Source organism: Pyxicephalus adspersus, chromosome 6 (assembly GCF_032062135.1).
Source record: "Pyxicephalus adspersus chromosome 6, UCB_Pads_2.0, whole genome shotgun sequence".
Classification (NCBI taxonomy): domain Eukaryota; kingdom Metazoa; phylum Chordata; class Amphibia; order Anura; family Pyxicephalidae; genus Pyxicephalus; species Pyxicephalus adspersus.
Window position 1 is genome coordinate 23,961,343 of NC_092863.1, and position 15,910 is coordinate 23,977,252.

Genomic DNA, 15,910 nt, shown 5'->3' on the forward strand with positions numbered 1-15,910 from the left:
CTGAAAATAATTTGTGAATACTTAAGTTGCAAAGTAAACAGTCTTTAAGTAAATTATCCTATTACATCTATTTTGTCATAGCAGAGTTGCAAACCTAAAAATGTATTTTATTTTCCATATCTATCTTTTGTATCCAATAACAATACTTTTAACTTCCTCTGATTTAAATCTTAGTACACATGGACTGTAAAAATAAACCTGTCTATTCTGTTAGTAAATAATTCTCTGTGGAGCGGTTTAGGTTTTTGAGTATTTGAAGACCTCAAAATATTTTTTGTTTCCTAGTAGCTCAGGTTAGCACTCTGGCCTTTGCAGTGCTTGGTCCCAGGTTCGAATCTTGGCCTGGACCCTATTAATAAAGATCATTAACTGTAATAAAACACCCCAGATTGTGAACTGGACTATAAAAATGCTAATATCCAGGTTCCTATTTTTATCAGTATTGATCTCAATCGTCTACAAATAAGCTAGTATTCAAATTTTTTATTGACATTCAAAGATCATGCCAAATCACTAATAACTTTTAGACCAAAGTATATATTTTTGCAAAGTTAGGGTTATGTCAACCCTAAGCGTCTTTACTAAATTAGTATTTTAAAGCTTTCCTGTATGAAAGTGACTAATAGGATGCAAATTATTAACCCCAAAGAACCAAAGTACAACATATTGTAACAAGTACACAAACAATTGGGCTTTTACTGACATATGTCTAAACTAAAAACTGCAGATATTAAAAAATAAAACACAATGTAACTAATAGCATTTTCTTTCATTTATGCTGTCATTTTAAATATTTAGAAAGACTTGCATATGTATTTTAATAAATTCTTTTAAAATTGCAGCCAAGGAAAAAGGTTTTTATAGAAAAAACAAAATCATATGTTGCATACAGAGTCTGGGTCAGTTACAGTGATGTATCCCATCAATACTGACTCCTTAAGGTCTTTATTAAAAATCTAAAGTATAAAAAAGCACTGTCTGTCAAAAAAAAGACTTTTGAGATTTTGTTTTTCACAGTTTTATTATTTTTGCAATGCAGAGTCCTCTGGGATAGATCTGGAAATGGGACATTTGTGCAAAGCTAACAACTGAAACTGTGTCAGACGTAACTACCAACAGTAAAATGTGCTCTATATCCCTTTCCACTGCCAGTGTAAACCAGGGAGTTTAAAGTAGGAGATTTTATCATATGGTAGAATCGATGCATCACCTATTTTTCAGTAAAGAAACGTATTGCACTAAACCACTTTTGAAGACAATATTTACAAACATCTATATTCCCTAATACTAGATAAAATCGCTTGTAAAACTAAACTGGGATCTTCATCAAGTTTACAGCTTCTGTCTGTCATAAAGTGTAAGCTGTATAGATAACTATTGTTTCTTACTTGACTAGACAGCCATAAGCATAAAAAGTAGCAAGTAAGTTTTTTCTCTTGTCAATATCTTACATTTATGACAGACTAAAATGCTTAGAACATTGGCTTTTAGTATAATAAACACACGTTCAGACTTCAGTTCTTTCAGGCTTTTGTAAGCATATTTACATCCAGCATACACTTACAAAAACCCTGTACAAATAGTTTAAATGAAAATTAATAGGCCTGTTTTGTGCAGACCTAAGGATGTTACAAGCGCAAGTAGCTTCTAAAGGCCTTTGGCCCCAGACCCAGCCTAGGCCTGGGACCCAGCTTGTCAAATGACTAAGAATTTAGGGAGGGGGATGAGTCTGTTTAATGGGAAACTTGGAATAAGCACAGCATATGCAGTATTAGTGCAAAAATCTTCTAGACTTCACAGTGAAAGGATTCATTTTCAAGTGTCCCAGCCTAAGTGCCAGGGATTCTTCAAATTGGCTGTCCCAAGGTGGGATCTCTCCAGGGGGCTCTGCAGTGGTGTGATGACATCACAGCACAAATCCAATCAAAGGATAGGTTTTAGAGATTTTTTATGCTGTGATTTACAATGTTAAAAAAATCCTTAAAGTTACAGTAATAACATTACTGTATCTAATTAAGTCACTTTAGGGCTCAGATAAACAGATAAATATAAATATATATATATAAATATATAATATATATATAAATATAAATATATATAAATATATATAAATATAAATATATAAATAAATATAAATATAAACAGATAAATAATTTGATAGATTTGATAGATGTCTAGATCGATTATCTTTGCATCTGAGTTTAATTATTTTCCCTCTGCTGCACAGAATAAAAAGGTATTCAACTTTTCTGTGTATTTCTCCATTGTTATATGAACAGAGTACAACACTAGAAAAGGTTTCAATACAGTAGATATTACATAATATATAACAGGCAGAATTTCATATATATACTTTTTCCAGGTAAATGTAATAATGCCATGGGTGAGCTGACAGTTTACAATGAAAGTGACAGGTACTATTCCTGAAGTAATCAAGGACCTAAACAAAACAACCCTCAACTTACGGGAGGAAATCTTCTATTGCTGCATATTGCCAAGTGATGGTAGTGATTACGTGATTAAGCAAGAACATTCAAATTGCACTTTATCATGCACTTAAGTACTTAGGATTTCAGTTTTAAAACCAAAATAAGAAAGAGTCAAGCTTCCCAATGTATTGATTTACTGAAAATGTACAAATTATATTTTTAAACCAGTGGTTTAGGGTGACCATAAACAAGAAAGTACTTCAGAGGAAAACAGGAAAGAAAGATTTGTCAAGCCTTAGGTCAGCCATAACATTTCCTGTATCCTTCACAAGCTCCTTATCTCAGCCGATGAACACATGTTGCACACATGTAAGAACAGATTGTTTAATCTAAACTTTTTCCTTTCACATTAGCCCAACAGTAAATGTTATGTAACATACAAATTTTACAATATTTTCAACTGACCATATATGCTACAGGGCAAATAGATATGCAGAAGAAATTTGACAACTCCCAGACACCTGCACCACTCAAAACATCAAGACATGGGTAACCATGATTAAGCATATGTAAAAAAGAGCAGAAGCCTCATGCTGCAGACACCCCATGTGGTGGCTAATCAGAAACAAGTGAAAAGATCAGACTAGGTCAATGTTTCTTATTCAGATTTGAGACTACCACACTAATGTACTGTGAGCTGTGAAATATAGTAATAATAGAAGGGGTTCTCTGAGACCTGAAAAATCTTTCAACATTTCTCATATGTTAAATAGGTTTAAAAAGGCTTGACTGGGTTGTCTGATTTTTGTTACACCCTTACCCTTGAGCATTTCTGTCTCTGGGTGCTCTAAAGATGGTCAGTGTAAAGTGGAGCTTGCTGGAAAAAAGTCCACTCATTATATCTGAGCAACACTTTTACATCAAGCTTGCACAATGTAATAATTAGCAAATATATTATTATTATTATTACACAGTATTTATATAGTGCCATGATATTACGCAGTGCTGTACAAAGTCGATAGTCATGTCTAACTGTCCCTCAAAGGAGCTCACAATCTAGTGTCCCTACCATAGTCATATGTCAATAATGTAGTCTAATGTCAATTGTGAGGGGAGGCCAATTACCCTTACTGCATGTTTTTGGGACGTGGGAGGAAACCGGAATACCCGGAGGAAACCCACGCAGACACGGGGAGAACCTGCAAACTCCATAGTATCCAGATAGAGTCCTGGCCGAGATTCGATACTGGGACCCAGCGCTGCAAAGGCCAGAGTGCTAACCACTGAGCCACCGTGCTGCCTAATAAATCAAGCTTGCACAATGTAAAAATTAGCAAATATATTATTATTATTATTACACAGTATTTATATAGCGCCATCATATTACGCAGCGCTGTACAAAGTCGATAGTCGTGTCTAACTGTCCCTCAAAGGAGCTCACAATCTAGTGTCATATGTCATTAATGTAGTCTAAGGTCAATTGTGAGGGGAGGCTAAAAATATACCAAAGTGTTAAAAGGAACATTGTAGCTCTGTATAACTGAGCCACCTACCTCATACTTAATAGTAAGAAATAAAACTATAGCATAATGAGTAATAAACATAATCCTATCCCTGGCTTCAGAAACCAGCACCTAAAAAATGGTGACATAATAACCCTTCAGAAAGATTCCAGAAAATGCTACCAATCCAAAATTTTGCAAGATGCTTCTGCAATGCACTGGAGTATTGTGAGATGATATTTGGGGTACTTGGCATTTCCTGGGATTGTGCCCTAAAGTTGCTATTTGGAATAGAGGGGTGCAAAAATTTTGGACTTTTTTTTGGTTTACACTGATAATGTGTCCCCTGTAACACCAATATATCCACTGATCAATTATTGTATGCAAGCCAGATGTAAAAGTGTCCATGAACCTCTAGGATAACAATTACCTATTACTTACAGTAAACTAATCTAAGCTTGTCCAATCGATGTGGGTTCAAAAACAAAGCAGTATACCCCTAGATACAGTATACTTGTTAAACTATAGTCCATATAAAAAAAAAAGAAGTGCTGCATAGTACCGATTACAATATTCCATGAAAGATGTATATTTATTTGTGTGATTTGCCAGCTTTTTATTACACATAGTTGACACAAAACACTATGTTCTTTTTAGCTCTTTCACAGCCATTTGGTGTGAAAATTACAAATAATGGCTCTAAAACCTATTTTCCCTGCACTGAGGTTTCTGTCCCTTTCCACGTTCCCTTTCATCCAACCTCCTGCTTTCACAGCACCCTGTAAGCTGTGAAAACAGCAGTTTATCACCTCCTCTATCTTGCCACCTATCAATCTCATTCTGAGTCTCCTGAGTTCTTCACTCACTACTAACCAAACAAACATCAGCCCTTTTGGCTGCTCTCCATCACAAGCTGTGATTCCTAGCCTTTGTACTGCAAACCTTATGTCCCTCTGGGCTCTGCTGCTGCATTCTGCTTCACAAACAACTTCAGTAACCAATGGATGTCAAAACATTTGGCTAATACATACAGCATACTTAATTTACCACATAACAATAAATAAGCACACAATTACTGTAAAATATTTTGAAAAGCATACTGAACTGTAGATTGTTTTTAATGACAAAGATTTCTGATGTTGGCTACAATCCTTCCTTGTTGTGCCATAATGCTAATAAAAGTTGACAAATTGGTAACCACTAAAGAAAAAACACTTTAATAATGAGCAATTTCAGATTTGATTGGATTCTTCCTTTACAAGCCTAGTAAAACCAAACAAAACTGGAGCCTCAGGAAATCAATTGGGACAGCAATGTCCCACCCCAGGCTTAAATAATACAAAGCTGACTTACTAAAAAATCAGTTATAATTTTTCCTTTGTAAATGATAAATGTTATCATTATTGTTTTTTAATTTGGCTATATATTTTTAGAACCACATATATTTTAAATGTGTTTTACTTTTAACAGTGAGATTATCACGCATTGTTTACATGCGGAAATGGTCTTTACATATGTGTGAGAAGTAATAATAAATCACAGTCACTAGGGGCTCCTTTGTTCCAATGTGATGTCCATGTAAACCTGTGCAAAATAAATAACTAGTTGTTCTAAATTAGGTTTATTCAGTCAGGTCACTTAAATTCACCAACTAAACAAAAATATCTTCCTTTGATTTTTTATTTTTATTTTTGTAACATACTAAAAAAACTGTTTTCAATCCATTCATACCTTTTTTTCATAAAATCTGTTTTCCATTGACATTATATAAACACATTACTATAAATCAGTTTATGATTTATTGTACAGTAATATACAAATTCCCACATTAAACCATCAGATTTCAGTAACCTGTTAAAAAATACAAGGTAGTATGACTGACTGACTCATGTGATAGGTACAAAGCAGTGCATGTACAAATATTTAACATCTACATATATTACAATATCACAATGTAGGAGGATTTTAGACAGCATAAGTATTATTTGCAGGTCACATTAGGGAACAAAAAGCTTTAACAAGTTTAAGAATGATAATCTGTGCTTTACCAAATGAAATGAAGCAAATCTGAAAAAGCAAAAGTTTCACCTGTGGAGTGTCACCTTTTTTTTACTATAAGGAATTTATTCTAGCTTTGCCCTGATGGAGGGCAAATATTTAGAATGACATCTAATGAAAGTAAGTCTGATAAGTTGGAGCACAGGAAGTGTGTTAAATCTGTAATCATTGTTTAGACTTAGGAGTGACACCTGACATATAGTACTGGTAATATTTCTGTGACATGTTTGTTTTCCATTCAATAAGCCAAGTAAAGTACAAACAAGTTATTCTAAAAATATTAAGGTAAGCTTTTAAAGAAATAGTTCAGCATTTAAACACCAAAGCCATCAATGGCTTAAAATCTTGTTTATCATTGTTGATAAAATCATCATCTGGATTTGAAGATATTTGTATATTATACTAATATGTATATATCATGATACATATATTGCTTTTGATAAAGTGTCACCATTGCACTGATCTGTGTGAGTGTCTACTTCAAATGATTTATCAGATGTGGATAAATAAAAACAGAGCCATTTCCCCTAAACCTTATTATCTGATATAAACACCAGCAAGTGTGGAAACTACAACTTTAGTAAATGGGTCCTTATGTGTTATTTGTCTCACTTCCCCATACTTTATATTTTTGATGGAACTACATCAAACAGGTGTTTGTTTTAATGTAGTACCAACAGATTAAAGTCCTACAAAAATATTCTCAGGGTCCTCAGTTTGCTTTCACACTTTCACACTTGCTTTGTGTTGTGCTACAGAACCTAAACCAGTAAAGTTATCCCCAGAATTCTTTCTCCACCTCTGGGGAGTGCTGACAACCCTGTGGCACATATAACATGTGGTACTTAGAATAGCAGTGTAAACAAAGCCTACTATGTACCTTGTTATATAATTTAAATATTTAATTTATATGAGCAGGTAAACTTAGCAAATATGTTTTAAAGACAGATAATCAAATAATGATAAACAGCAGAATACCAAGCAAAAAAACTTATTTGTTAATACATACATATATCCGAATCATTACTTTTTTTTGCTTTATACTTCTGCTCTTCATTCATTGTTGTGTCTATTTTTGCTTACCAACACACAGTTAATGTCTCATCGATAGGGAGCAATACCAGGGCTGCTATTTTCTCTTCATTAACTCTGCAACTGTGGCCCAATCTAACTTATAATGTCATCCAATGGTTTCTGAGCAAAAAAGGGCATTTTTACTGTTTTACTCTGCTCTTTTATGGCATTTCCATTTAGGAATGTGCCAATCAGTATTGATTTTTACTTGATGCCTTTTTTCTGCAGTTTTATATAATAAAAATACCTTTTTGTGCAGGGTGCAGTTCAACTTTAAAACTTATGAGACAAAAACCATATCTGAAATTATACAGAGAAGAAAGTGCGATATAAAAAAACGGGCATTTTGATCTTTTTATATTACATCAACAAACATCAGAAAGATTTCTCTAACCTGCATATCTTTTGTCCTATTATTTGGGTTCAACATAGAAAAGTCAGATCATCAGTATTTGAATAATACAGTAAAATTTTCCTAACTCACTTGCAGTTGATCAATTTTCTTAAGTTTTCTTGTAAAAGAAGGGCCGGCACCAACAGCCTACACATCAGCAGTCATAATGATAGCAATCTCCAGCCATGACTCTGCTACATTATTAATAAACAGGATTTATATAGCGCCAACATATTATGCAGCGCTGTACATTAAATAGGGGTTGCAAATGACAGAGCTGCTACATTGCTTTTACTGGCCATCACTGCTCCAAATATTGGTGGTTATGCCAAATATTATAATGTTACAGAGAGTTATGCCTTTAGTTGGAAGAACATTAGGACAAGAGATTCATACTAAATTAAACCAGAAAAAACACACCTATTTAGGAATCAAGAAAACTTGGATAATGCAGTAAGACAGTTATTATTACTTTACACTCACTGATGAAAATACTAATTACTAATGCATATATGGATAATCATAATTAATTGAGGCTTTTGTATGGGATATGAGGTAGTCAAACTATTGGGAGGAGCGGGTAATTTTTGCATTAGTTCCAAGGTCCTGATTTTTAATGTTGCCTACAGACAAAAATAACTTTCACCTGACATGTTTCTGTCTCTTTGGAGGAGTGCTGATGTGTTTGTAGGCTACTCTTTTTGCTAAGAAAATTGCAGTTGGGCAGATGTGATGGATTTCCAGGCCAATCACTACTGTGCCACCTCAAAACAGCCCACAGCATACATAGCTAGTTCCCTTTCTAGCCTACATAAAAAGCATGCAAATTTAGCCAATACACAAATTGTATCCAAAAATAAGACTGATTAGCTGAAGCATGCTCACCCAGCCACCCGTATTAAACGTTTGCAGCTTCAGTGCCAAAAACCCTGTCATGTAAATGATCTTCATTTCACTTCTTGTACTGATCATGGACATTAACATAAACTTGATGCCACTAGAAATCATAATTTTCTTTGAAGCTGGGGGTCCATCTGGGCATGGAAAATACTGAGCCCCAACAACTGAGCCTATTTAATAAAAACAATGTTAAACACATTTTTTTCCATTCGTCCACAACATGGTATGACAAAAGTGTCAAAAATCAGATCAAAACCTTATTAGGCACTGTGTTAAAATGTTTATTTAACAAAGTATTTATTTCACATTGCATTATCCAATATTTTGAATGATGAGCCATGGGGGTATCCTCTGGAGCATATGAACAAAAACAAATGTGGGTAGTTTGCTTTAAAGTTGGACAAATTTTTTAAACATGTCAACATTTGACAATGCTCTTTTTTTGGAATTTAATATTGTGCACCTGAAAAAAATAAAAAAGGAACAGCGATCACACACTGCCATCGTACAAAATCTGTGGTATGGTATTACTTGTATTTTTAAGAAAGTCTCTGATTAAAAACTATTCAGTAGTCAAAACAGTTTCTAATCTTTTTTTCTAACAGAAACTAACCTAGTAGTCAGTCAGAATCTACCTTGTATTTTTTTAACAGGTTACTGAAATCTTATGGTTTAATGTTGAAATTTGTATATTACTGTAAAATAAATCATAAACTGATTCACAGTCATGTGTTTATATAATGTCTGTGGAAAACAGATTTTAGGTAAAAAGTATGTTTAGAAAAGTAGATATTTTTGAAAATATATCTGGTAAGGCTCTTTTATAACACACCTCTTACTGTGCTTTCCCTTGTTCTTGCTCCCTCAATATTATTTTAATGAAATGAATAAAGAATATTATTTGTTTTCATTTACTGAAGCAGGATTGTATATACAGTGACATTATCACTAGGTCTCTACAATATAGGCAGATCATCTTAAACAGAAAGCTGTGGTGATGCTCACATGCTTAGCCTCTGAGACTGAAAGAAATTACATCTAATGAATAAACAGTATTGGCTAGATAATGATGGATGTACATAAGCCATAAGCCATAAAATAATGCAGGCTCTATGTGACTTGTTGTGGCTTCTAATGCACAAAGTGACAAAATCAGGAAGAGAAGCCTGGATAAAAGCGAACAGCTTTACATTAAGTAAAAGTGTTACAATCAATGTATTTTTTTACTAAAAAACTGCTATGGCTTGTATCCTGCCCAGGCATTTCAAAAGACACTTCACTGCTGAAATTTTTATAGCAGATCATACAGTAAACAATCTAGGAGGTGACTTGGATATGAGCTCTAGTACCTACAATGCCATCATAACACATTTATATTTCAATAAGGTGTTACTGAGATAATGTGGAGAATTGTAAACAAATGTATATGGCAAACAAAGGCACAACACCAACATTAAAACAAAACTAAAAGTTATAAATGAGGGAAAGGGGTAAAGGAAGAGAAGGAATCTTTTTTTTAACCCACAAGTTTTCATATTTATCCTCTTTTTCCTGCTTTTCTTTTGTGTAAAGTAAGCTGCAGGGACCTGAGCTCTCATCAAACATCCAGCAGTGGGGAAAAAAAAGTTCATTGTTTTACACTAACTTGCACATAGCTGGGTGATTGGAGTGCCCATACAGGTTCTCTTACTATAACTTTTCTGCACTTTTAGTTCAGAGACCCTGACTTGGCTCCAACAGATTTATTATATAACCATATTGTAACTGCAACATTTTGTAACAGCAGGGTAACTGACTTCAGTCAGCTGAAATGTAATTTATTTGTTATTGATGGGGATAGTAGTTTACACATTGCTTTTGTTTCCTGTTCAACTTACATGAAGTGACAAGGACATTGCATTTCTAGTAAGATAATTTTTTGTAATTGCTGAAAATATTCACCTAAAAAATGAAAACAAATGCAGATATGCTCCTCTGCCATGTGCTGTTGATCTTCCTGCTGTCCCCTGTGATGTGAGGAGCCATATTGTGACCTACAGTATAAGTGGCATTTTATGTTACTTAGTACCAGAGGTTCACTATGATAAGGTACAATAGGTATGAATACATTTTGTTATTAATGGACACATAACTAGAATGAATACACTAACACCTTTCCCAGAATATGAAAGCAGACTTCTCGTTGGATCTGTATCTGGATACAGAAGTGTAATTTTTACCTGACCAAACCTACATACACATCCGTCTTTCATGGATCCGTCCTTGTTATGCATGAACAACGGACGACGAATGACTGCAATACAAACGAAGAGGACAGAGCGCAGGGGAGGGTGCCGCTCGCTCGTTCTTCCCCTTCCCCTCTCCATAGAGCAGAATGGTGCTGTATGTAGAACGCTCAGCTCATTCCTTCATCTTTCAGTCTTTTGTCATTGGAAAGGTTTGTGAAAGATCATTTCCAACAACAATTATTGAGCGTGTAAACGCAGTCAAAGTCAGAGGTAGAAATCTTTGGAGATTCTACTGGCAGGTGTTTAATAAGAAGACGTTTTTTTTTTTTACCTATATTTTTAAAAACATTGCTTTTTAAAGAAAAACAAAGCATGATACATAAAACCCCGCAAAATCATGTTTTCCATTTGTTTAGAACTAGTAGACCAAAGTCCTGATTTCCAAAGCTCAAGTTTACCTTCCATAATTTCAATACACTGAATACCCAGCCATGCTGTAAACTTAATTTAAAACAGTCCTCTGACCAACATTGTGTGACATGGTGGTTGGTACAGGTTAGACTTTTTTCTTACTACTTGTTCCAATGAGACTTGCTGCCTGGATGGCCAATAAGGGAACATAGAAAATAAAAATGCTCAACTTCCCCACATTACGGAAAACAGTTCATCTCACTTGGATTATGAGTTTTATTGGGATAAACACGGTCCAACAGAAAGCCACAGCTTCTTTAGGCTGACATCATTATAAGAAAAGCAGTTAGAACCCACAAATACCCATCTCCTGACTCAGGGTACCTTCCTGATCTTTGCTATGTCATTGTATGGAGCAGAGAAATGGACTGGCTGTTATATAGTAGGAGACCCAGCTCCAGGCGATATGAAAGTATTTGGAGAATCCAGCTGCTATTTTAAAAAGAGAAGTTATGAACCCAAATTTACTGTGATTCTGCCCACTATTTCTCCAAATGTATGTGTATTATATTGTCTATTGGCAATACTACATCAATGACAGCCACAGTTTCACTGGATAGTTGATGTAAGTCTAATGAATTATGAATACACTGTATACATTTCATATTAACATCACATGATTCAATTTACTGTTCAATTATAAAAAGGATAATACATACATTGAACTAGAAAAAGCAAACATTTACACACACACAAATTTCAATTTAACAAGTAATTAGAGATAACATTCCAGAATGTATCCTGCTATTTTATAGTACCTGGAGACATTTAGGAGATATAGAAGGACTAAAACTGTACAGCTTTTTTAATTTCTGACTAATATTTGAAGTTTTACAATAATGTGTCCCCAACATTGACTCTCTCTAATCAACCCATGCCAGATCCTAATTCTAATTATACCAAAAAAAAAGAAATAAAAACTTTTTAGGGATATTTTATGCAAGCTATTTTTTTCCATTAAAATTGTTGGATTATATTTAGGTGTAATAAAATGGCATGCCTAAACAGAATGTTTTCTTTATTGCTTTTTGGTATAATTATGTGAAGTTACCCAAACTGACAAAACAGTAAATTCTGACTACACAGTCTGTCACAGTCTTTTTTTTTTTTTTTTTTTTTATTGTGAATACAACATGATTTTTCATGATTATTGTGTAGATAATCAATCACTTATAAAAGTTCTATGGGAGGGGAAAATTCAGCAGAACACTTAAAGTACTCAGCATCATGCAGGAGCAACTTTGTGTTATTATTTGTAGATCCCAATTTAACAGAAAGGTCACTACTACTCCCTAATGAGGAACAGAGTGATAGTATCAGTGATCATGCCAATGAATATCAATACTACTCTCTGTGATGTGATACATTTTGGGCACAGTGTTACTGTCTGCAACCAATCTCATGAACACGTGACCAATAATCGCCCACAGGTTTTACCTTCTTCTACCTGATGTGGGCCACAGAACTGCTCTGTGCAGTCACATAATTGCACACACAGTTTATTAAATGTCATTTTTTACCTCATGTGGGGAACAGTGCTATCTTCAATCAGCCATGTAATTCTGTGACCATCTACAAGCTTTACCAAATATCATTTCTTTTATCTGTGCTGTGATTCTGAGCATAGTACGAGCTTTAGCAAATATCACTTCTGATTTGGGGCATAGTTCTATCATCTGTAAACACTCATGGTCTGATGGCTGTCCAGCTCTATGTTAGTCCATGTTACACAATGGACCTGATTTCCTAAAGTTCTCCAAGACTGAAGGCTAAAATGGTAGGAGATTCAGCAACCCAGAATGGATTTCTTAAAGTAACTTCTTATTTGGGAAATGTTTTCAATCTTGGACCAAATACATTCCAAGTTTTTCAGATCCCCCAGGTTTTCCCATGATCAATCTTGGAGCTCTTTAAGAAATCAGGTCCAATGTAAAAAAAGGCCAGTGGGCCGCAACATCCAATCATAGAAATATACAATGGTATCCAGACCATTAGGACAAACAATTGTACAATACAGACACACATTTCCTAATCTATGATCAAAGTGTTTCTGTTATCATTTCATGAACTTAAAAAAAGTCCAAGTAAAGAAAATGGTAATACCTGCCTGTCCCCTTCTGAGCAATGTGCGAGGGTTGGTGATCTCTGGTGCTTGGGGCCGGAGAGTGGGATCAGAAAGCGCTGGGAAGGGTCAGAGTCTGACACCTCCACAGGTGTCCGATGGGGAAAGCTCTTTGGATTGCAAAGAGCAGTCAGGAGGCAAACTTATCAAAGTGTCCTCAAACAGATCAGCAAGCGCCTTTGTCCTGAGACAACAGGAAGTGAACTGAATTTGACCAGGGTAAAGGGCCATTACTTGTACCAGATTGCAGGAATTGATTGTAATATTGATCAAAAAATTGCATAGCATACAGCAAATGTTAGCTATTCCAGTGGAAGATTCCTCCTGATCCGGTGACAATACTAAGTTGGACTCCATATTCCCATTTCAGGGAGTAACCATTGAGGGCAACTGAAGCAATTAACCTTTTATCTGTGCATACCCATCTCACAGCGCCAACACTTTAACTCCTGCATGCCCAGCACTCACCTGCTTCGTCTTTTTTCCTCTTGCCACTCTTTTTCTGTGTCGGCCCAAACTCTTCATTGGTACACCCGGAGCCGTCCAGCAGGTTGGGGCTGCTCTGGTCACCGGAGGTGAGTTCTGGGTTGAGCCTCCTCATGGCCTCAGAGGCGGACAGGTGCCAGTCACTATGATGGAAGGGATGCTGCTGCTCGGAGTACAGGCGCTCCTCCCGCGGAAAGCTGTGCGGTGCGGTGGCTAAGCAGGACGCAGAGAAGTCCGTATAAGCGGCGTAGTCTGGCTTCTGCTGAAAGAACGAAACTTGTTGGAAGGGGAGCAGCGGGGATGAGCCGTTCATTTCCCCCGGGGTATTCCTCATACAACCCCATAGCGGGCCGGTCGGGTGAGCACTTCTCATACAGCTGCTGGCCGAGGGATCCATGGACTCACGCGTTTTACCTGAGGAGCCGCGAGGAGCCGAAGTACTGCGGTAGAAGGTGAGCAGCCCGTCATCCACTCATCACGTGATGTATGCCGCCGGCCGCACTGTATATATAGGAGCCGGGTAACAGGGCTGTGTAATGTGAGAGCGGGGAGGGAGGGGTTAATGACACACATTGCGTCCCTCCAACCAAAGCACAGCAAACTTCCATTTATCACCAGAAACATGAAATCCGCGTCTAATGGCATTCCCAGATGTGGCTCCAGCTTAAAGGGACACGAGGAGCCTTTCATCTGCTATTTTCATGAGGCTGTCTTTTTAAGAAGGACACACAGAATTAACTCTTATAGTACCACAAGAGTCAGAAAAGTTATTGAAAGGCCTTCTAGTCACAGGGTGACACCGCGTTGTCACCCATGTTATCTACTATTTTTGTATCCTCATCTGATGTTATTTACAGATTTGGCGTACCCTGCACAGACAGAGCCCGATGTCTTCTCTGGTAATAGCGCTCCAGAATTCATTATTGGGGTTATTTATTTTTTGTTTAGGCTTAGCAATGCGGAAGAAAAACGCAGCATTCTTGGCATAAAGAATATTACCCATCAATAAGCAAATGAAAACCCACTTGACCTAACATCCTAATGAATGTGTTTACCATTGAGAGCCATTTAGTGTTTACCAATGTGTTTACCACTGATGTTTTATTTTCTGTAATATTTCAATATCTGGTGATCCTGCCAGAAAAAAAGGCTTTCCATTCATAGCGTGACCAGACTAAATGCAGGGCATTGAATTCACTACAGTGTTGTCATCCTGGACAACAAAAAAAGGATTGCTGCCATTACATAAATAAAATAATAATAATATTAAATTGCAATTGTGACATAGGATAATGGGATTCATAAACACATGTCATGGCAAAAAAAAATAAAAATAAAAATCACTGATTCTGATGAAATGACAAAGTCTACCAACTCCTCAATATTTTCCCTATACTCAGTTCTTCACCTTTCTTTAGAAAGGTATCAATTATCAAGATTTTGGGTATCACTTGCTATTGTTTGCACTTACACAGATACTACAAAAAATAAAACTTTTCATGCTTTTTTTTTTAGCAGACTAAAAGGGAGATGATACAAGAAGTTGAATGATTGGGTTTACACACACGCTGGGGTGGAAGATATTCCGTTTTGTTATTGATGACTCTCCTTGCAGCCAAGGAAAGGTATCCAATGACATGTGAAGGCAGTGACACTGGACATGTTTGCACCCCACCTCCCCATGCAATGTGGTCACTGAATGGCTTTCTACAGATCTTGGGAATGTCTCCTGCTGCCTTTTCCATAATACAAAGCAAACACCAAAAGGAAGAAACAATCCCAATGACTGGATGTGTGCAGACCTGGTGACTGAAGAGATCTTTTAGTCCAAGAGTTTAAAAAAATAAAAACTGAATGAGTATAACATTTTGGACTGAGCCGTCCATCGCTGGGTTTTTTCATCATTGTTACTTACTTTATGTTAGTTTCAAACTACTACCCATCTACACTTTTATGTTAATCTATATATCATGCATATTCTACTTTTGGCCTTAATTTGTCCCAGAAGTGATCTTTGTGATGTGACAAGTAAGTGACATTATTGTTGAATGAACTCAACCCTGGAAAATCTGTTCTACTCAATGCAAATTGTAAGGTGACCAAGATATATAGAATCATTGGTTAGCCTTCCTCTCTTCCACTAACCATATACCTGTGTGTGAATGTGAAAAAGTATTAGAGATATATTTCATTCCTGCACTGATGTATATTAAAGGCTAAGTACTTTTAAATATAAGATTCTGCTT

The 15,910-nt window shown here is 35.9% G+C and overlaps 1 protein-coding gene across 1 annotated transcript in view; it reads right to left on the minus strand.

Moving 5' to 3' along the window:
- MEOX1 (mesenchyme homeobox 1) overlaps window positions 1–14,172 on the minus strand; it is a 37,821-nt gene extending 23,649 nt beyond the window's left edge. The window contains exon 1 of the mRNA XM_072413742.1: window positions 13,647–14,172. Within this exon, the coding sequence (XP_072269843.1) occupies window positions 13,647–14,061 (415 nt within the window). The 5' untranslated portion in view covers window positions 14,062–14,172. The remainder of the gene's footprint in view (window positions 1–13,646) is intronic.
- Window positions 14,173–15,910: the final 1,738 nt, after the last annotated feature.